Here is a 19,932-nt window from a genome sequence, read left to right on the forward strand (position 1 = left end):
TCAACTTGTTCATTTTCCGATGCATCCAACTGTGTGCTCCACTGCCAAGCCGGAATTTTTGCAGCAACACTACTTGCCTCCTACGAAGATTTTGCTGCTGGCTTGGTGCGAATCGACTTGGGCTTGGGGTTGTGCGGAATCGTAAACACCGAGACGCCCAACACGTTCTTGACCTCCCACACGACGGTGATGACGATGTGCACGTACGCTGCGAGGGAGAGGAAGAAGAACTCGCGCACGATGAGCTCTTCGTTAATAGCGTCGTAGATGCCTTCCAGCATGCAGAAGGCACAGTGACCAGCCACGTAGAAGATCGGCACCAGCGTCTTACGGAAGGGATGGTACTCCTCACCACACAAGTGAGCCAGCATTAAGTGGAGCTAAACACAACAAGCAGCAGCCTCATCAGCTCATTATAAAATGCAACAATCAGCCACCAAGAGTAGACGTACCACCAGCTTGCTGTTCAGCAGTCCAAGCATCCACAGGAACATCCGCGGGTGTGTGGAGAAAATGTCCGAGGGCGAGTAGAGGGCCCAAAGTCCAGCCAGCGTGTTCAGTATGACGAACGGAAGGAGACGCGTAAAAGCCACAAGAACCGAGTCTTGGTTCAGGCGTACAGCGTGGAGCGCATTCCGCACACTGTAAGAACAAGCAACAAAGTTAATTAATCAAGGGCTCCACAATCAACAACACAATCAGAAGGAACGCGATAACGTACTTGACCATAAGCGTGAAGCACGAGCTGATCATCGTCACGATGACAAAGAGCGAGTTGTTCTGCACCCCTTCGACCATCTCCCGGTTCCAGAAGTCGACACCAACCGCCGCCGTGAACAGCTTCAGCGCAATGCCGATCAGAATGCCCTCCGTCGGCCCGTTAATGATCGGGAGCTCCAGCGACCCGGAGTAGTACCTGCAACAATACACCACACTGTCAGTCCAACCTCCTTCAACGCCATCCAAACTCAACCCAATCCGACTCACTCTTCCCACGTAGCAAAGATGAAGACAAAGTGTGCACTCAGCACGAACCCAAGCGTCCTCCACGTCGTGCCCATCTGCAGAATACTGGCCATGGTCATGGTCCCCACCGACACGTTCAGCGCATCGCACCCGTGGTCGAACAGCAAGCCCAAGGGCGACGAGGACTTGGTGCGTCTCGCCTGCTTGCCGTCCAAGTTGTCCAGCGTCTGGTAGCTGAAGAGCGCCACGGCCGCGGCCACCATGGCCCACCAGGGGGCGTCGCCCTCCAGCAGCGGGCACAGGAACACGAAGAGCGTGTGCGAGCCGCCCACCAGGATGAGGCCGATGAGAGTAATGAGATTGGGTGCTAGCCACAGCGGCAGCAGCTCCACCAGGAAGTTGTTCATGGGCGTCAGCACGTGCTTGTAGACCAGCGAGTTGTCGGCGCCGTGATACTCGTACGTCAGCAGCTTCTCCGAGCCCTCCTGCGACACGTACTTGCCGAAGTACGTGGACTTGCCGTCTCCCGTGCTGCGGTGCCGCACGCGCTGCTTGAGCGCGTGGATCTGCGAGGCTTCGACGGCGGCGGCGGGTTCGAAGTCAGCTTGGGACATATTTCGGCGTTTGGCGAGCTGGAAGCTTGGGGCTGCACCGGTTGGATGGGATGAAGAGTGCGTTGGGTACGCAAGACGCTGGGCTACAAGGTGAGCGTTGAACGGGCTTCAGGTGACCTGTGTGGGCGGAGATAGAGGCCGGCGAAGCGTGGGGTCACGAACGTCCTGGCAATGGCGACGACTGTATCGGAATGAGGCGACCGCTGGACCACGGTACCGTAGGTTGATTTGCCTCGCGTAGCTGATATACAGGATGATGGCGGAGCCTCTGTAACAGTGATATTAGTATGTATACACCGATATTACATTGGACCCTGTTTCAAGACTGGGATTTTTCATATTGAATGATCTGTAACGTAGTACCCTGTCTACTTGAATATACGCCTTGGTTTTATATCCAGGTTATGATGATGCCTCTGCCGCTCAACGTCACTTTATTGGCTAAAAAGATGTGAGACAGTGGCAGCCCTCACTAACTCCGAGTTGTGTATGTCACACCACCCACCTTTTCCCTAAAAAAAATCTCATCTGGTCCTTCTCCATCCTCCGCCGTCGCTCGAGAAGATCGATAGATGCGTCTCCGCTCCCACGTGCGCGCTGCTCGCGCTCTTCCCAGCTCCACCTCCTCCACCCATCAACAACCCGCACAATTTGCGGTGGGAGGCGCAGTGCTGTCAATGCCAATGGAAGTCGACGGCGCTTCGGATTCCGCGGACGACTTTCCGCCCGTTGAGCTGTCCGTGCAGCGCCAACGCCGTCGAGAACGCGCCCCACTGCGCACACCTCGAGGTGCGATGGCTTCCAAGAAGCGGCGGCTGGTGGGAGGCGAGGAGGACGTGGAGGAGGCCAAGAGACGTCGCTTTCGCCTGTTGCAGGCAGCGTTCGGCCCCGAGGACCGCGTGGGCGAGTCCAATTGGCTCACGGGCGCGCTCATCGACCTGATGCTCTGGAAGTTCGCGAGCCTGTACCCGGCGGTGCATTTCCTGTCCACCGCCTTTTACCACTTCCACCTAGAGGCGGCCATGAAGGCCACTGACCGATCGCCGTGGCGTCGCCGGTGCCGGTGCAAGAGGGACTACCAAGTGAAGGACGTCTTGGGGCGCGCGGTGAGCTACGACAGTGACACGCCCCTGGTGTTCATTGTGAACGTCGACCGCATCCACTGGAACTTGTTCCGGGTGCAGCTTGGCCCGACGCCGGAGCTGCAGCTGTTCGAGCCGATGGGGAGACTCGCGTCGCGCTCCGGGATCTCGTACCGGTCCGTGCCGCGCGCAGTGGTCGAGTGGCTGGACGTGTGCTACCCGCAGCACAAGGGCTGGATGCAGCGCGCGGTGAGCGCCATCACCAACAAGCAGCAGGTGAGCGGGTTCGACTGCGGGGTGGCCTGCTTGCTGTACGCGGACAAGTGCGGACGCGGACACACTGGGGAGGAGATCAACGCGCAGATCGACCAGAAGGCCATCACGGCCTTCCGCAAGCAGTTGCAGCTTCAACTGCACTCTCTTGGAGACGACCTTGACGGATGAGCGCGCGGCACTGCCGGTGGGTATTTATGTTGTACGCGGAGAGTTGCATGTTGAGAATGGAGTTCCGGCCCCACTGCCGTTGTGCCCACAACTTGTGGCTGGCAACAGACGAATGAACAGTGTGGTCGTTTTTCGCCGCTCGGTTCAACTTACCTCTGAGACTAAATATTAGTCTTTGATACTTTATAGTGAAACGACGTGTAAAATCATGAGGCCCAATGGCTGCCTATCGAGTGGGTGTCAGGAAGCCTTGGCTGATCCAGGCCTTGCGAGCAGGCAGCAGCGCTGCATTGAGTCATATTCGCAGGGTTGTTGTGCAGAGAAAGCTCTGCGGGCCTTAGCACGGTCGCTCCCAACCCCAGCGACGCGACTGCACGCGAGTTTCTACAGTTCACCAAGCAAGTGGTGGCACCAAGGGAGAGAAGGGTGAGACGGGAGGTTCATTGCGTCGCTACCTCTTGACGGGCTAAACAATGGTCTGCTGCTTCGGGGCCCCTGTCAGCGACGCACACTGAAGTACATGTTGCAGTGCGCTCCGGGCGGGAAGGTAAGATGATGGCGTGTCTACGCGACTATTAGTGAAGCGGCACGCTTCGGTTTCGAGGTTGTTATTTTCAGCGTCGCTGTCGTTGGCTTCACCGGCTATAGCTCCCGCAGCGAGGCACAGCAGAATCGGAGGCATACGCCATCCCGACAAGGGCCGGCAGGCAGCGCGCGGGGTCCCATTTTCGTCGATTGAGACGAACCGTGCCCCACTTGCTCTTTTTTGGTTTCTTGGTTTCCGGGGGCAGTTGAGAGGACGAGGAGGGAGGGTGGTGACGTGAGGTTGACCGGTTTGTGAGCCGTTGTGCTGATTGAGGGATTGAAGCTTTTCCATTCCCCAGCACTTCAGATCCAAATTGTCCGGCCAAGCGCAATCCCAAGGCGATATTTTCGGCATGGTCTGCATCGAGAAAAATGCCTCGCACTTCGTGATCAGCCCGTCCGCAAGCAGCGTCAAGGGGTTGGGCCCACTAGCCAGCCTTCGGGTCACCTCCACCTGCATCACGTCGGGCCGGAAGAGGCGGCTCAGCGGTAGCAGTCCAGCCACCACTATGGGCCGGGATTCCTTTGTTTTGCCTGGCACGACTGCTCAGCCGCTTCACCACCAGTACGAGTCCCGGTTGGCTGGGCTGTCGGACGAGAACGGATGCAGCTACGGCAAAGCTCTTCCCCACCGGACAATTAAACGGTACGCCACATCCTCTCGCTGCAGTCGATCCACAAAATTGACGACTAAAGTTTTGCTCGTTAATTTCACAGATCCAAGCACATTTACAGCGATCGCTTCATCCCGTCGCGGCTAACGACGAAGTTGGACACAGGATTCGGACTCGTGGCAGATTCGCCACGCCAAAACAGCAACCAGAACCGAGACAATGGGGCGGGGCGGCCTCAAGGCGGCTCCGCGCCAGCCTCTGCTCCGGCTGGAGGAGCCGGCAGTACTGTGGAAAGCAACCCCAAAAACCGAGGATCGGGCGTTGGAACTTCCTCGCCGTACTCGATGATGCTGAAGCGCGAGCTGCTTGGAATGCACTCGCCAACGCGATCGAATTTTGGTGGCAGTCAGCCGGCTTCTGCCCTGAGCGCGTCTAGTCACGAAAGTATGAGCGCGATGTACGACCCACGATCCACTTCTTGTGTTCGCACGTACAACGGCAGCTCGGCGTGCATACGACCGAGCGGCAGTTCGTCTAGCAATATTCTGCGCTTCAAAGCCCCTCGACAGTCGCTGTATGGTGATGTGAAGACATTCGTTCCGCACTCAGGACTCACGGACTCGACACAGCGATTTCTTGGTGCCGGACTGCACGATGGAGACAATGGCCGTCGACGAATCTCCCGCACACCGTTTAAAGTGCTGGATGCGCCGTCACTTCAGGATGATTTCTACCTCAATCTCGTGGACTGGTCTGCCACCAATGTTGTTGCAGTGGGGCTCAGCTCATGCGTTTACCTCTGGAGCGCTTGTACCAGCAAGGTCACGATGCTCTGCGACCTGGGACCTAGCGACTCGGTCACCTCTGTTAGCTGGAGTCAGCGGGTATGATGTCAGCATTCTTGTGTACGAGTGGTTGCCAGTCCTGACCCGTTTGCACGTTGATCTTTGCAGGGAACACACTTATCGGTGGGCACAAACAGCGGTGAAGTGCAGATTTGGGATGCGAGCGCCGGCAAGAAGATCCGAACCATGACGTACGCTCGCTCGCCGCTATCTTTGATGGAGTCCACTTGCATATTGACCATGTTGTCTATGATTGTTGAGCAGTGGCCACTTGGCTCGCGTGGGGACGTTAGGCTGGAATGGCCAGTCATTGGCATCAGGTAGCCGGGATCGAACCATCCTGGTGCGCGATCTACGAACGCAGGAGCCATTCCAAAACAAACTGGCAGGCCACAAGCAAGAGGTCTGCGGTCTGAAGTGGTCCTTTGACGGCCGGCAGCTAGCGTCCGGAGGCAACGACAACAAGCTGCTCATCTGGAACGTGCAGTCGATGTCTTCGGGTGTGCGCGGCGACGCCACGATGCCGTTGGCTCGCTTCAATGAACACTCCGCAGCCGTGAAGGCCATCGCGTGGTCGCCGCACCAGCACGGACTCTTGGCTTCTGGCGGTGGCACAGCGGACCGATGCATCCGCTTCTGGAACACGCAGTCGCTGACGGCGCTACCCTTCGTAGACACGGGCTCGCAGGTGTGCAACCTCATGTGGTCCAAGAACGCCAATGAGGTCGTGAGCACGCACGGCTACTCGTTGAACCAGATCATCGTGTGGAAGTACCCGACCATGACCAAGCTGGCTACGCTCACGGGGCACACCTTCCGCGTGCTGTACTTGGCCATGTCACCCGACGGTCAGACCATTGTCACTGGCGCAGGAGACGAAACTCTGCGGTTCTGGAATGCTTTCCCCAGCACGAAAGCGCAGCGCGGCAGTCGCCTTGGGACGGACCTGATGCTGCCGCTGAGCGTAGGTAGCGAGATCCGATGAATGGCAGGAGAGTCAGGGACAATATCTAAACATTTTCTTTATTGAGGGCTTGACGTGCTTTTGTTCTCTAATTCCGCTTTCCGCGGCCTCCACGTCCACCACGTCCGCGACCTCCGCCACGGCCACCTCCGCGGCCACCCTTTTGCACGCGGCCAGCCGACTTGTATCGCTTCTCGCCTCCTTCCTCGTCATCGCCCTCGTCATTCCCGTAGCGTCCACGCTTGAAGCCGGAGCCGTTGGCAACCGACTCCTTCATCTCAATCGTGGCGATACGCTGGGCCTCGTTCACACGCTCCGACATCACGAGCACCGTCTCCTCCTCGCACGGGTACGCGTCGAGCTTGGTGCCCAGCAGGTGCTCGATGCGCTGGTACAGCTCCACGTCGTACTGCGTCACGAACGAAATGGCCACACCGGCACGACCGGCACGCGCCGTACGACCGACACGGTGGATGTAGTCCTTGCCGTGCGTGGGGATGTCGTAGTTGATGACCACGTCGACGCTCGGGATATCCAGACCACGCGAGGCCACATCCGTGCACACCAGCACGTTGCGCGCCTTGGCCTTGAACTTGTTGAGCGCTCCGAGGCGGCTCGGCTGCGGCATCTGTCCGTGCAGGCAGATGGCCTGGAAGCCGAGGTTGCGCAGCATGAGCGTCACCTTCTGCGTGCCATTGCACGTGCTGGCGAAGATTAACACCGACTGACCGGCCACCTCGTTCAGCACGTAGGCCAGGTAGCAGTCCTTGAACTTGGCCGGGATGAAGAGGTAGTGCTGCTTGAGGGTTTCAGGCGTGGCGAACTTGTGCGTGATCTCCACCTTAACGGGGTCTTTCAGCGACGCGCGCTGCAGCTTGCGCACCTTGGAGGTCATGGTGGCACTGAAGAGGTACGTGTTCCGTTCGGCGGGCATGAGCTGCACGATCTGGTTGATCTCCTCCTCGAAGTCCATGCTTAGCATCCTATCAGCCTCGTCCAGGACCAAGAACTTCATGGTGCGCAGGCTGAAGCCCTTGGTGTTCTCCAGGTGGTCCACGAGGCGGCCGGGCGTGGCGATCACCACGTGCGGCTTGCGGGCCAGCGCCACCTGCTGCTGCATCATGTCGATGCCGCCCACGACGCAGGCGCATTTGAGGCCGATGGACGCACCCAGAGCCTCGAACTGCTCGCCAATCTGGTAGGCCAGCTCGCGCGTGGGCGCCAGCACCAGCGCGTACAGGCGCTGCGGGTTCCGCAGCAGGCTCTGCAGGATGGGGATCACGAAGGCGCCCGTCTTGCCCGAGCCCGTCTCGGCCAGGCCGATGATGTCCTTGCCCGCGAGCCCGTGCGGGATGGCCTGCTGCTGGATCTTGCTGGGCTGCGACCAGCCCACGGCCTCGATGGCCTCGCAGATGGCCGCGTCCACGCCCAGCTCCTGGAAGCTCTTGGAGCCGCGGAAGCCCTCGCCGTCCTCGTTGTGCGCGTCGGCCGGCGCCTGCGAGGAGGAGGAGGCGGCGGCGGGCTTGGACTTGGCCATGTTGTTGGTGTGTCGTTTGGTGGTCGAGTGCTCGAGTGACTGGCAAGTGGCTGGAGCGCAGTTTGCGGCGTCGGGATTGGCTGTAATTGCGCCAGAGTGTAGAGTTAGTGTGGGCCACGCATATGTTGGGTATTGTACATAAACTGAATGTTGAAGTGAAGAGATGGCTACATGTACTACAATGCAAGGCTTGGCCACGCTGCGACTCACTGGGTGAAGATGTACCGGTTGAAGCCAAGGTGACCACCTATATTGTCGTAATCGGCATCGCGACAGCAGCTCTGGGTGCCTGCCTCGTGCTCATGGGGAAGCTGAGACTGGCTGCGCTGGCGTCGTACCTGCCGATGCCTGTGATCGGCGGGTACTTGGCTTTCATCGGCATCTTCTGCCTTTACGCCGGACTCGCGCTGTGTACGGGTCTGGTGATCAACAACGTTGAGTCTATGATCAGCGTCTTCGATAAGGCCCACGACGTCCTGCTGTGTGTTCCTGGTGTGCTGGGTGGCGCGTTCCTGCTCGTAGTCTCGCAGCGGTACGACAACTCGTTCATCCTGTCGGGGGCCATCATGATCATGCCCGTCGTCTTCTTCTTCATCATGCTGGTGGGCGGCATCTCCATGGACGAAGCACGCGACGGCGGCTGGATCGACCCTGCCAAGGACCCTGCAACAGTCTCCGAGCTGCTCAACCTCTTCGACTTCTCTCAAGTGCACTGGGACCAGCTGCCGAAGCACTTCGCGACGTGGATCGGCATGGTCTTCATCGTGGCGTTCTCGTCGTGCCTTGACATTGCCGCCATCGAGCTGGATATGGGCAAGAAGCTCGACTTCAACCACGAACTCAAGACCGTCGGCTGGTCCAACGTCGTGAGCGGCATCCTCGGCGGCTACACTGGCTCGTACATCTTCTCGCGGACCATCTTCACCTACCGCTCCAAGACCAATTCGCGTATTGTCGGAGTATGTGTGATCATCTCGGAGTTCGCCATCGTGATGGCGCCCGTGTCCGTCATGAGCTATGTGCCGCGCTTCTTCTTCGCAGCCACGCTCATCTTCATCGCCATCGACCTCATGATCGAGTGGCTCATTCTCACGTACAAGAAGATGTCGCTGCGCGAGTACGCGGTGCTGTGGATGACGTTCATCGCCGTGAACCTCGTGGCGCTGGACGTGGGCATGCTCATCGGCGTTGGTATCGCCATCGTCAGCTTCCTGCTGGGCTACCTGCGTCTGCCCGTAGTAAATCGAAAGCCTCGATCGTCTGGTGCGGCGCGGCGGAACGTCGAGTACGCGACGAGAAGCATGATGCAATCGCGTACTTCGAGTTCAGCAGCTTCTTGTTCTTCGGGTCGTCCGTGCAGATCCTCAACTGCGTCCAAAGGAATGTGTTTATTGCGAAACAAGAGCTGAAGACCACTTCGGAGTACGCCAAGTCAAGCCACTGGATCACACTATGTGGGTGATGCAGAGATGCCGCTCTCACCCAAGGACAACAGAAAACCCATGGTCGTGTGTCTGGACGGAAGCCCTGCGTCCGACCCCGATGCAGTTCCTACAGAGTTCATCATCATGGACTTCACTGCCGTCAAAGCTATTGACGCAACAGCCGCGCGAGGCGCCTTCCTGATCCTGCAGAAATACTGCAACAACCACGACATCACTGCGTTATACGCCGCGACTATTCCTAAGATTCAAGATCTGCTGATGAAGAATGGGATCGCGAAGTTCGGTAAGTTAGTGTCCACCCTAGCGCAGAGTCTGCTGTCGAATTCTGCGAGAACGTGCTGTTGAGAGGTGCAAGGAATGGCAAGTCGGCACGCGCGGGGTCAAGTACTTTCGAGATGCCCTACGATGCACTACTGCGGTACTTCTTGGTCGATCCCTACAACCCCTATCAGTCTACGTGTGATCTGCACCAGTACTTCCAAGAATACGAAGTAGACACCGAGCACCAGTTCTACGACATTGGCCAGTCTGCTGGCAGCTTCTACTTCCTCGGCAGTGGTCGTGTCGTGATTTTTGGTAAGAACGATGAGGACCTCGGGACTGTAAGCGCGGGAAGTGGACAGCATCTATTAGAGCAGCGGGTCGTTCTACCCGGTTCTCTGTTCGGCGATGCAGCTTTCTTCAGCTGGCAACGGAGGTATTCTACTGCAATCGCGACGGAACTGTCCGTCGTGTTCGAGATGACCCGCAAGGCGTACGAATCGCTGAAGGAGCAGTCCACGACTCTATGGGCCCGTATCCATGACGTGGTGACCCAGAGCATGGCGATCTCGCTTGCAAGCTCTAGAAAACAGATCGCTGCGAGGTGTCGCGATGTTGTTGTTAGCATCGAGCACGAAGCGTAAATTACGTCTCAACATCTGTAAATTACAGACTAACTTTAGACGAGTCTACTCATCGATATATCTGGTGTTTTGGAGGCCTTTTCAGATGTTTCCCATTATATCGAGTATTGAATTACAGTATACTTTTGCCGTGTACCGTGTACACGCATGTACGAGGTAGGAAGGTAGCCATGACCTTGTGTGTACAGTACTGTATTACATGTACTCTAATTTTTTTTGCCAAATATACTCTTCACTACAGTACAAGAACAGCCAACATCTGAGTGTGTGCCATTTCGAAGTTAGCAATACTGCAGCGGAGAACGATTTGCCGGCGAAGGGACGAGCACTGTGGTAAGCAGGAAATTAATCTGTACACAGCACCGCGCGTGTATTTAGTTCCAGGCCCCCGTGCTCTGCTTTACGTGCAAGAGCGTCCCGATGCTACCAAAAATACGTCTTCACGCAATACTGCAACAAACAAAACTCGTTGAGCAGGCGGTTTGTTGCTCACAACTTTCAAACGTGCTGGCTTCAATAACGCAAGCAAGGCTCGCTAGCTGCTTCGGGATATGACACTGTACGATGGGGGTAACCTTACCCAGCAAGTAAAGCGCACAGTACACAGGAGACAGCAGCTGACTCCAAGAAGCTGGATCTCGGACGCTTGTCGCCTGCGTTCGAGTTACATGTATACCTGGACACCAGTTCCGGTGCATTGTTGCTCCTACGTACCCACAGTACCCTATTTCCCATACAGTACGGGGATGCGCCGCGGACGGGAAGGATCAAGAAAAAATGCTTGTCTTGCGGATTGAAACTGGGATAGGCTATCCGATATCCTGCTCCGATCGTACAATAGGTGTGGGTTTCTCATACTTAAGTACTGTACACCATAGGATTGTGTTGTCCTTCTACCGGTACCCAAGTCATCTCCATTCCAGACAATACTGTAGGCACCCTCCTTGCTGGTTTTGCTGGGGGGCCCACGGCCTTCTCTTCTACCGCGTTTGATTACTGTATCGGGCTACGTGCACTGCAGCGCGGTTGGCTTTTCTGGTCACCAACTCCACCAGTGACGAGGCGAATGATTCGTCGTCACCTTCAACTTTGTGTTGTGGTAAAGCGGCTTTTCTCCCCGCATCGCATGGCTTCAACCTGAAGCTCTTGCTGCTGATACCGCAAAAAAACACCCCAATGCAAATCGTGTTTTTTATCATGGCCATACTTTGGCCCAGTCTGGCAGCTGGGCGGGGACGGACGTCACCCACGCCAGATCTCCAAGGTTCACGAGTGCTCTAGGAAACGGAACGGCCTGAAGGCTGCACGAAATATCATTAAGTGAAGTTGGTCTCGTTGGAAAGCTAAAGGGCAAGGCTAGCTCTCCGATGAGCCCAGGCTTGCCTATAGTTAAGGGAGCGCCAGGTTCGGTAGGGGCGATTTTGTGAAATCCTGGAAATCGCTTTCACCTGTCCCCCTCCTCCGGCTGGTAACCCTAACCCGCATTGAGACACATCGATAACCATACAACTCACTAGGGATGGGTAATCGACCCAACCGGATTGATCGAGATGTACTTTCTGACCGATCGGATTAGCCAGTGCCGATTTTCGATTCATTTCGATTAGATCCGATTGATCGGTCGAGATATAAAATACAGCAGTAATACCTCCAGAAAATGCTTCTCTAGATATCGCATTCACTACATGAATAATTTTTAAGCGACCCCCGAAATAATCAATAGCATGTTTCCACTCTAATCTCTTATACATTTTATCATGGCCGAAACTATAAAATACCACAGACTTCCATACAACCGACGCTTCACAGCAAAAGTTCATGTGTGGCTTTAGTCTGCTCACGATAGTGCTGGTGTTATCTATAACTATAACAGTGACTTGAAGTGCGCTAGATTCGCGCTGAAATCGGCCTGAGACTTAATTGCATGCGGACCTGAGACAACATCGGTATCATTGGCACAGTTCTCGTAGTTCTACTTGTTGTCCACCAACTCGACCACCACATTTAATCCGCTCAGCGACAGCCGAATCTGCGACTTGGCGGTGCGCGGCGCCAACACCACTTCCACCAGTTCACGTTGCGCGACTGCAAACTCACCAGCCGCTTCGCACGCATGCCGCCGCTGCTGCTATTGCTACGGCTACGGCTGGACGCGCACTACAGCTGCATGAAGTCGCTCCAGCGCGGGACCAGCATGCTCACACAGTTTACGTCCAGCACAGCGGTCGGTTCGCCAACAATATCGTGCGCAGCTTCCAGGTCGCAACGCGTCCACGATCTCCGCCTTTAGTGCCGCAGTGCGCATGTGGCCGAACACCAGTACTATAGACCCACGGAAGACACCCGCAAACGACGCCACCGGCCCGCTCGGCAGACCTATAACCCGACAAAGCGTTCCAAGCCAGCGTCACCGCTGACACGTTCGACACGCCCACCACGCTCTTCCACCTCCGACGAATTCCCGTCGAGAGCCAAGCCGCTCACAGAAGCGCCGAGGTCGCGCCCGTGAACTTCCACGTCCACGGACCAGTACTCCGGCCACACCGCGGACTGGTCCAGCGACTCCATCAGCACGTTCAGCGCGCTCAGCGACAGCGGCGCCGGCTCGACCTCTCTGCTCTCCACCACCAACGGCTGCAACATCACGGCTGAAGACACCAGAGAGCGCGAGCCCGGGATACACCGAACTACACGCCACACCTCCACGACCACGGCGCGCGGCGACACCGAGTCCACCACCGTCACGTTCGCGGACACCGTCACGGTCTGCGCCTCGGCGGTGTGCGGCGCCAACACCACCTCGACAGCCTTCCACCAGCTCACGTTACGCGACTGAAACTCGGTAGGCGCCTCCCACGCGTCGCCGCCGCTGCTGCTGTTGCTACTGCTACTGCTACTGCTGGGCACGCACTACAGCTGCGCGAAATCGTTCCAGCGCGTGACCGGGTGCTCACGCACTTTACGTTCAGCACAACGGACGCGCCACCGCTACCTTTTGAGCCCCGGTACGGAATCCCAGTGCACCTCATTACTGGGCGGTGATTCGTCGCGGATTCGCAGTAAATCAATTGGTCCAATCAGGTGTGCACACGTTGGGCGTCTGCTTGAAGTTGTCGATCGAATCGGCCGATTCAATCGGATCAGATCGGCTTAGGCCTGCCGGACCTTGCGAACTCCGCAATGCGAAGTAGTGCATGCGCAGCAATCTTCCTCGCAGTTTCGCCTTTGCCATCTCGCACTAACGCACCTCTCCGCTTACCTTCATTCCGTGGAGCCCCAAGACAATTCAAGTGCAAGTTCATCCTCCAGTGAACCAAGGCGAGCTCCTGGTAATCGACGCTCCGACATCGGGACCTTCATTCGCGATAACAACGATGGGACCTTCACCTGTCTGCTGTGTTCCACCGACTCAGCTCCGGTCTGGAACACGGTGGCTCATACTACGTTTCGGCGACACCTGAAGCGGCAGCACGGAGAAGAGTACGGAGGCGACGAAGATGCGTCTCCGGCGGACACGAGAGGCGCCCGCCAGACGGACTTGCTCGCGTTTGGGTTCGAGCGATACGTGCGGCAGCGCACGTTCGACAAGGCGGCCGCTGACAAGCAGCTGGTGGCCTTGATCGTAGCGAACGCGCTTTCCCTGAGTCTGGTGGAGAAAAAGGAATTTCGTTCCTTCTGCAGAACACTTCACCCTGACTACGTGCCTCCGACAAGGAAGACGGTTCGAAAGAAGATCATGGCGCGCTGGAGGTGCGAAAAGGAGCTGTCGCGGCATAGCATTCTTCAAGATGTTAAAAACGGCCGGGTATCCGCCACGACGGACTTATGGACATCAGCGGCAAAACGAGGCTACATGGTTGTGACCATGCATTGGATCAACGACGAGTGGGTTATTTAGTCGGTTATGATCGGGTTTACGCGCGTGGAGTATCCCCATTCTGGTCCCCGCATCGCACAGCATCTGATCGATACCATTCGAGCGATGAGCGGATCTCTTTTTGCAAAACTATGGGCGATCACTACGGATAACGCCGCCAACAACGGAACAATGATTGATGAGATCAACGAAACACTGGAGGAGGAGATTGTGGGCTACGACCAGCTTGCAGGGACGGCTTCGGGTGCCACCTCGACTCCAAAGCCTACGGAAGCTGCCGCATCCCAAGCCAAGGTCGTTCATGTGCGATGTCTGGCCCACGTTTTTCAACTTGCTGTCAAGGAAGGGCTTAAACGATGCCTAATCATGGATGACAGTGTTGGTGTCGTCCGTGACATACTGAAAAAACTGTCGGACTCGCCGTCGTTACTTGAGGCGCTGACTGATGTCTGCGCGGCACTCAATGTGACCTTTATATCACCGGAGCTCGACGTTGTGACGCGGTGGAACAGCACCTTAACGATGCTTTCTTCAGCTCGGTCGCTGAAGCTAGCGATTGGTGAGTTACAGCGACGGATTCGTGGCCGTCATGAAGGCTACAAATGCCTTTCAATAAGCCCTGGCAATCGTCTCGCTGCTCCCATCCCGGACACGACTTGGGGCTATCTTAATGAGCTCATAGCTTTCCTGAGACCGATCAAGGGCGCGACTACACTCATGTCTGGCAAGAACTACCCAACCTTTGGTGTAGCGTTGGTTGTCTTCCATCTCGTCTTGAAGCATGCGGGGAAGACGGCGGAGACTGCTCTCTCGTGGTACACCAAGGATTTTGATCGCGCGTTCAAGAAGAAGCTTGACGAGTATATCCCGCTCGTCAAAACCGATGATGCTCAAATTGCTGCCGTTCTCGACCCTCGTGCGAAGTCGTTCCTCATCAAGATTGACGTCAATGTCGAGCAAGTGAAAAAACTAGTCGAAGCGGAGTATGAACGCGTGTATCGGGCCCCATATGAGCAAAATGAACTGTGTAGAAAACAATCGGAGAAAACCCAGCAGCAGAAAGAAGAAGCTAAAGACGAGGACGCGCTGTACAGCCTTATTGATGAGCACATTGGGCACGAGTCGCACACAAACAGCAGCGGTGAGTCATTTTCAAGTGAGTTGTCTCGCTGGCTTGACCACAAGGATAAGTCCATGAACCTGAAGACAGGCAGTCGAGCTGTGTGCAACTGAATGAAGCACGAAGCTGCATCATTTCCTCGAATTCAGATGATGGCGCGCGATTACTTGGCTGTGATGGCTACTTCGGTGCCTAGCGAGGAAGCATTCTCTGCATCTGGAACGACGATTACGCCTCGACGAGCTCGACTTGCTGACGATGCTGTTACAGCGATCATGGAGCTGCAGCATTTTCTTGCCTTCAACCTTACCTCGGGTGATGTCCATACTGAACCAGTAGACATTAATTGGACTGAGATCTAGTGTGTTGGTGGTCGCAGTGGCTTTAAGTCTGTAAGAGTCGCAATCGTTCATAATGCTATCGATCCAATTCGCCTTTGATGAGCTCTTTGCATTAATGACGAGTACATAGCGCTTCTGCTGCAACTTGATATGTGGTAAGCTTTTATAAAGCAACCGCGTTGCACTCTAGGAACACAATACCATTTTTGCGCAGAATCATCTCAAACGAAGTCTGGCTCGCCGCCTTGGACGAGCTCGAAGAGCATGTATCGACATCGCGTGGTATGATGCACTCGCTCACATGGCGCACAGAGACAAGCGGATAATCTTGCCGCTGTGAAGTTACACCGCACTCGAAGCCTTGGAAAACGAGGCGAAGCGCTGCTCAAACCACCACAACATCTGTGAGGCGGTCACTCTAACGAAACAAGGAGGAGCTATCTCCAATTGCTCAATCGCAACGAGGTGAAGCGCTGTCCGATAATTTAGCACCTGGACACCCGACGCAACGAGGCGAAGTGCTGCCGCAATTTGAAGTGGTTCGAAGGTGTGTATCTCCAATCGAAACGAGGCGAAGCGCAGGTCCAATTTATCACTCCATGGGGTCTGAATCAGGGATGCGAAGCGCTGCTCGAGAGTCTTCGCAGAGGCGGAGCGTTGCCTGATAATTTTGCGACTGAAGAGGGGCATCGACTAGGGGAAACGAGGCGGAACTGTTCCCGATTGTGTGCGATTTCAAAGTGGCGGGGCCACTGTTGTCAAACATGTCTGCTTATCCAGGCAGGTTAACAATGTTTTCAACGCAGATATCGCTACCGAAACGCGGTTGTCGGACTCAAAGCCTATCTGGCTGTTGTTTCGTGCGAAATGTAGTGACGCAGGAGGGTATGGCGACGCGAAATGCAAATTTTAAGCGACTGCACGTTGGTTGCGTCGCTACAAAAGACAATCTTGCGCATGTCCTACGACTTGATCGATACCGGCGCATTGCGCCGTATTGAATGTCAAGTACGCAGCAGAGCACGACAACTCAATTCTTTCGGTGATGTCGAAGTGATGGTGCCCTCACCGTGTTTCAGGGCGAATATGAGCGGGTCGCCGTCTCAACAAGCTGAAAGTGGAAAATCGCGGAAAACGAGCAGTGGGGCGATTAGGTGGTGGTTCCTCGCTGAGACTGTGAGCTATTTCTTGCGAGCAAAGACAACTAATTTATGGTGGTCATCATTACCTGTAGGATTTCCCAGCAACAGAGAGAACCGGGTAGCTGGTGCTTGGTATTTTGTGGCTTCCAGTTTGTCTGTATCTGCATCAGCTGCATTAGATTTTGAAAATCTTGTATTGTTTTCTGGTTATTGGCGAACTATACGGCTATCTCCTGGTGACTATGTTTGTTTGTGGTGGCGATGCGATAATTTCGAACCGTAAACTCTCGCGTTGGACTTTTGACCACGGAATTTGCAGCTTCAAGCCGGGTTGTGCTCACGAAAATGAGCGTATATGCTTCGCGATATCAGCGAATTCATGTCTTGTTGACTCGAGTCGGCTGGTTTTAGCGTCGTTAATCAATTAGTGGCAAGGTCTTGCGCTAGACCAGCCCGTGAACCTAGTATTCAAAGCACATGCAAGTCTCGAGGTTGTCCCGAGTCCACTGAGTCGCAAATTGTTATCGTAGCGTGCTCTGAGAGTACACAAATGCTTTTGCTTGCAACTCGAACGCGCCCAGTGTCTTCAATTATTCTTGATCCCTCCATTTCCAATTTTACCGGCTTCCGCACAATCAGCGCACTCTCCGCAATGTAAAAGCCATCATCTATTTTCCTCTGCAACATACCAAAACTGATGACATTTTTGTCAACTTCCATACGCCTGCGTCATTCGTGCCCAACACGCCTACGAAAGGCTTAACACAAGAATCCCGAACAACAGGCCAAATCGCTTCTGTGCAGACTTGCAACCACTTTACAAGCTTTTTTTTTCTGAAACGAGAACGTACTGATATCTATTGATTGACAAAACTACACTTTGGTAGCATAACATTCCTACAGCTCCTCGAGATCCTCCTACACGACCCACCTGTCTCCTCTGCGGACAATGCCAATGGCTGAGGTGTCTTTTCCACTTGCTTGGTTGGCTTCCTGGTACATCTCGCGCAGCTTGAAGGTAATCGGGCGGTCGCACTCGGCGATGATGCCCTTCTCGTAGATGACGTTCTTCTGCAGGTAGTTCTCAACGATCAGAGCCTTGGGCATGCACTTGAGCGCAAGCGCCTGGTTCGTGGAGCCGTGACGTGTGATTGGCACGCGGACGGAGACGTCGGTGCCCCTGGCACGGACCTTATACAGGGTCGTCTTGGCCGTCGGAGCTGTGGCGGGTAGCGGATCTCGCTCGCGCATTGCTACGCCCACCGAGAATCGACTGTTGCACGAGCTGCGACGCTGGTTCTCACGCTGCATGTTGTAGTTAAGCTTGTCCAGAACCTGCTCGAAGGCGGCACGTTAAAGCGTGACGCTTTCACTTGACCAGCAATGACGCAATCCGCAGCGCAAGGCTGGCTCGCCAGTAGAGCGCATTCAGCGACACAAAAGCCCGTTAGCTCAGCTATTCACACACACACCACCACATACACAAAGTGGCAACCAACGTACTGTAAGTCTGCCACACGGTCTTCGTGTCGTCAAGCGTCTGGCAGCCGATCGAGTAGAAGCGCGCATCATCTTGCAACCGCCGTTCTCGCACGACAAGTAGTCGATGGAGGACTCGGTCTTGACGTTGACGTTCAAGTGGCTGTACTCGCTGTAGCAATCGTCGGCGTACAGCAACTTCTTGTCGCCGAGTCAGAACTCGCACGAACCTGTGTGGATGAGACCGTGAGAGAAGATGGCATTGGCGTTGGTCGGAATGGGCTGCGGCGTGCCGTTCCGGTTGGTGAAGCTGCAGGCCGCGTCGTACAGCGACATGCCGTCCAGCATCGGCTCGGGGTTCTTTGCAGATGTTGATCGCCTTGGGGCATTTGAACACCTCAACGCCCTTCTGGGTGTTGCCGGCCTCGCAACTTGCGAGGCCAGTCGCAAGTGTGGCGAGAAGCGGGAGGCCTCTTCGTTTTTGTTTTGTGATATCGACTATTGATAGCATCACATCTGCGAGGGGCAATATCACCCCAATTTCAACCAATGAGTCCGTGTTTCGTCAGCTATGTCGATGCTTTGTCGACTCGATCCGATCCAATCCGATCGAGTCGGCATTGATCTACAAATCAGCCAATCCGATTAAATGCGATCACGATCCGTCTCGATCCAATCAATCGCGGTATCAGCAGAACTTCTCAACCTGAAGCTCCACACGCGGAGCAAAGCCATCCGCGTAAACATCGATCCGACGAATGAATCTTGCTGCAGCTCGGATCGCCGAAGCCTCCGGCTCTGCCTGCGTGGAAACTTTCAGAGGATAGTGCTGTACATTTGTACAGAGTACATTGTATCGATCTACATGTATACATGTATTGTGCTTTTCAGTTGTTTTGGCAAATCGGACGTGTAAAACAGCTACCTAGCTAGGTTATCGGAGCAGATTAGCAGGTCCCTCGTAGGGAATTAGGACCAAGAATTGCTAGTCCTATGGAAGCACTTGCGCAGGTCCTACAAACAGCCGAAAGCCCGAATGTCGCCCATTTTCACGGCATTCGGGGTTTGAGGTCTTACGAAGGACTCCTACCAAGTCTTGTGGCAGGACTTTCATACGAGCTGACTCTAGTACGGTGTATGTCAAACGAAGAATAAACTTATGAACACACGATGCAGTCGATACGTTAAACACTCCAGTCGTCGCCATTCGCCTTCGCGGGTTCCGGCATTGCTTGCTTCCCCAAACAAAGATTGCTTGACTTGGACTCCAACTGGAGTCCATTGAACGGAGAGACTCCAGGAGACCACTCATCGGACTCGTCCGAAATTTGCATCTCAGATTTAGAGACCACCAACCTCAGATTAACTGACCTCCAAAGTCCTACGTAGGACTCGGCAAAATGACCGAAAGGCACAATACTGTAGTGAGTTGATATGGCGGCGGGTGACAAGAATTGCTGCACCGGTGGACACAATGAATGAGGGCATTCCACAAACGTTTTGGCAAACTGTTGGACCGACGCCACAATATGTGGCGTCGTCATGCGCTGAGAATAGAATAGTAAACTAGGTCGTCTTCGACTTGGCTGGGAACACCTGTGGTATAAAACGCTGGTGCTGGTACCGGTGTGATAAGGGAGAACTGTGGCTCGCGCGAGCCGCAGTTCACTTTCTGAAGCTGGTGCATGGGGCTGTTGATGTCGATGTGCATTTCCTGCCTCAGTCTGAAAGTTGCCGTTGAACCTGCTCGGTCGACATCCTTCTGGCTCGTGTAGCACGAAGTTACGCGTTGGGAGCTGTCCACCCCCTCATTTCTTCGGGTGTTCCCAGTATAACAACTGTTGTACACGTGTGAGTCCACACACTGTTTTTTTTCTTCTTACAAGTGTAAAACATCAGTAGCCTTGCGCTTTTAACACTTTTGTGCATCGTAAGCGTGTTCAAACTGCTCGACAATCATCTGGTTCCGCAC

At 55.1% G+C, this 19,932-nt stretch overlaps 7 protein-coding genes across 7 annotated transcripts; 3 read left to right on the forward strand and 4 right to left on the reverse strand.

The window, feature by feature from the left end:
- Window positions 1–80: 80 nt before the first annotated feature.
- PHYSODRAFT_309941 (hypothetical protein) lies at window positions 81–1,580 on the reverse strand (the record flags this gene model as incomplete). Its single annotated transcript, XM_009518714.1, has 4 exons — window positions 81–380; window positions 453–642; window positions 722–916; window positions 988–1,580. 4 exons carry the CDS (start codon window positions 1,578–1,580, stop codon window positions 81–83), a joined length of 1,278 nt encoding a protein of 425 aa, XP_009517009.1.
- A 725-nt stretch (window positions 1,581–2,305) lies between these two features.
- On the forward strand, window positions 2,306–3,132 carry PHYSODRAFT_537870 (ubiquitin-1-specific protease). The gene has a single exon (XM_009518715.1). The coding sequence runs from the start codon at window positions 2,375–2,377 to the stop codon at window positions 3,104–3,106; it is 732 nt and encodes a 243-aa protein (XP_009517010.1). The 5' UTR covers window positions 2,306–2,374; the 3' UTR covers window positions 3,107–3,132.
- Window positions 3,133–3,626: 494 nt separating this feature from the next.
- PHYSODRAFT_294749 (hypothetical protein) lies at window positions 3,627–6,135 on the forward strand (the record flags this gene model as incomplete). The annotated part of the gene is made up of 5 exons (XM_009518716.1): window positions 3,627–3,653; window positions 3,991–4,337; window positions 4,409–5,189; window positions 5,259–5,341; window positions 5,415–6,135. The coding sequence occupies 5 exons, from the start codon at window positions 3,627–3,629 to the stop codon at window positions 6,133–6,135; spliced, it is 1,959 nt and encodes a 652-aa protein (XP_009517011.1).
- Window positions 6,136–6,202: 67 nt separating this feature from the next.
- On the reverse strand, window positions 6,203–7,651 carry PHYSODRAFT_309945 (hypothetical protein; the record flags this gene model as incomplete). The annotated part of the gene is made up of 1 exon (XM_009518717.1): window positions 6,203–7,651. The coding sequence occupies one exon, from the start codon at window positions 7,649–7,651 to the stop codon at window positions 6,203–6,205; it is 1,449 nt and encodes a 482-aa protein (XP_009517012.1).
- Window positions 7,652–7,953: 302 nt separating this feature from the next.
- PHYSODRAFT_294751 (hypothetical protein) lies at window positions 7,954–10,001 on the forward strand (the record flags this gene model as incomplete). The annotated part of the gene is made up of 3 exons (XM_009518718.1): window positions 7,954–8,936; window positions 9,075–9,379; window positions 9,406–10,001. 3 exons carry the CDS (start codon window positions 7,954–7,956, stop codon window positions 9,999–10,001), a joined length of 1,884 nt encoding a protein of 627 aa, XP_009517013.1.
- A 1,972-nt stretch (window positions 10,002–11,973) lies between these two features.
- PHYSODRAFT_323218 (hypothetical protein) lies at window positions 11,974–13,030 on the reverse strand (the record flags this gene model as incomplete). Its single annotated transcript, XM_009518719.1, has 4 exons — window positions 11,974–12,104; window positions 12,213–12,377; window positions 12,413–12,911; window positions 12,965–13,030. The coding sequence occupies 4 exons, from the start codon at window positions 13,028–13,030 to the stop codon at window positions 11,974–11,976; spliced, it is 861 nt and encodes a 286-aa protein (XP_009517014.1).
- A 4,369-nt stretch (window positions 13,031–17,399) lies between these two features.
- Window positions 17,400–18,308, reverse strand: PHYSODRAFT_323221 (hypothetical protein; the record flags this gene model as incomplete). The annotated part of the gene is made up of 4 exons (XM_009518720.1): window positions 17,400–17,819; window positions 17,860–17,891; window positions 17,985–18,101; window positions 18,191–18,308. The coding sequence occupies 4 exons, from the start codon at window positions 18,306–18,308 to the stop codon at window positions 17,400–17,402; spliced, it is 687 nt and encodes a 228-aa protein (XP_009517015.1).
- Window positions 18,309–19,932: the final 1,624 nt, after the last annotated feature.

The sequence above is a fragment of the Phytophthora sojae genome, assembly GCF_000149755.1.
Source record: "Phytophthora sojae unplaced genomic scaffold PHYSOscaffold_1, whole genome shotgun sequence".
Classification (NCBI taxonomy): Eukaryota; Oomycota; class Peronosporomycetes; order Peronosporales; family Peronosporaceae; genus Phytophthora; species Phytophthora sojae.

Coding starts and splice junctions, on each gene's coding strand:
- PHYSODRAFT_537870 (XM_009518715.1), top strand. CDS start 2,375: ATGGCTTCCAAGAAGCGGCGGCTGGTGGGAGGCGAGGAGGACGTGGAG.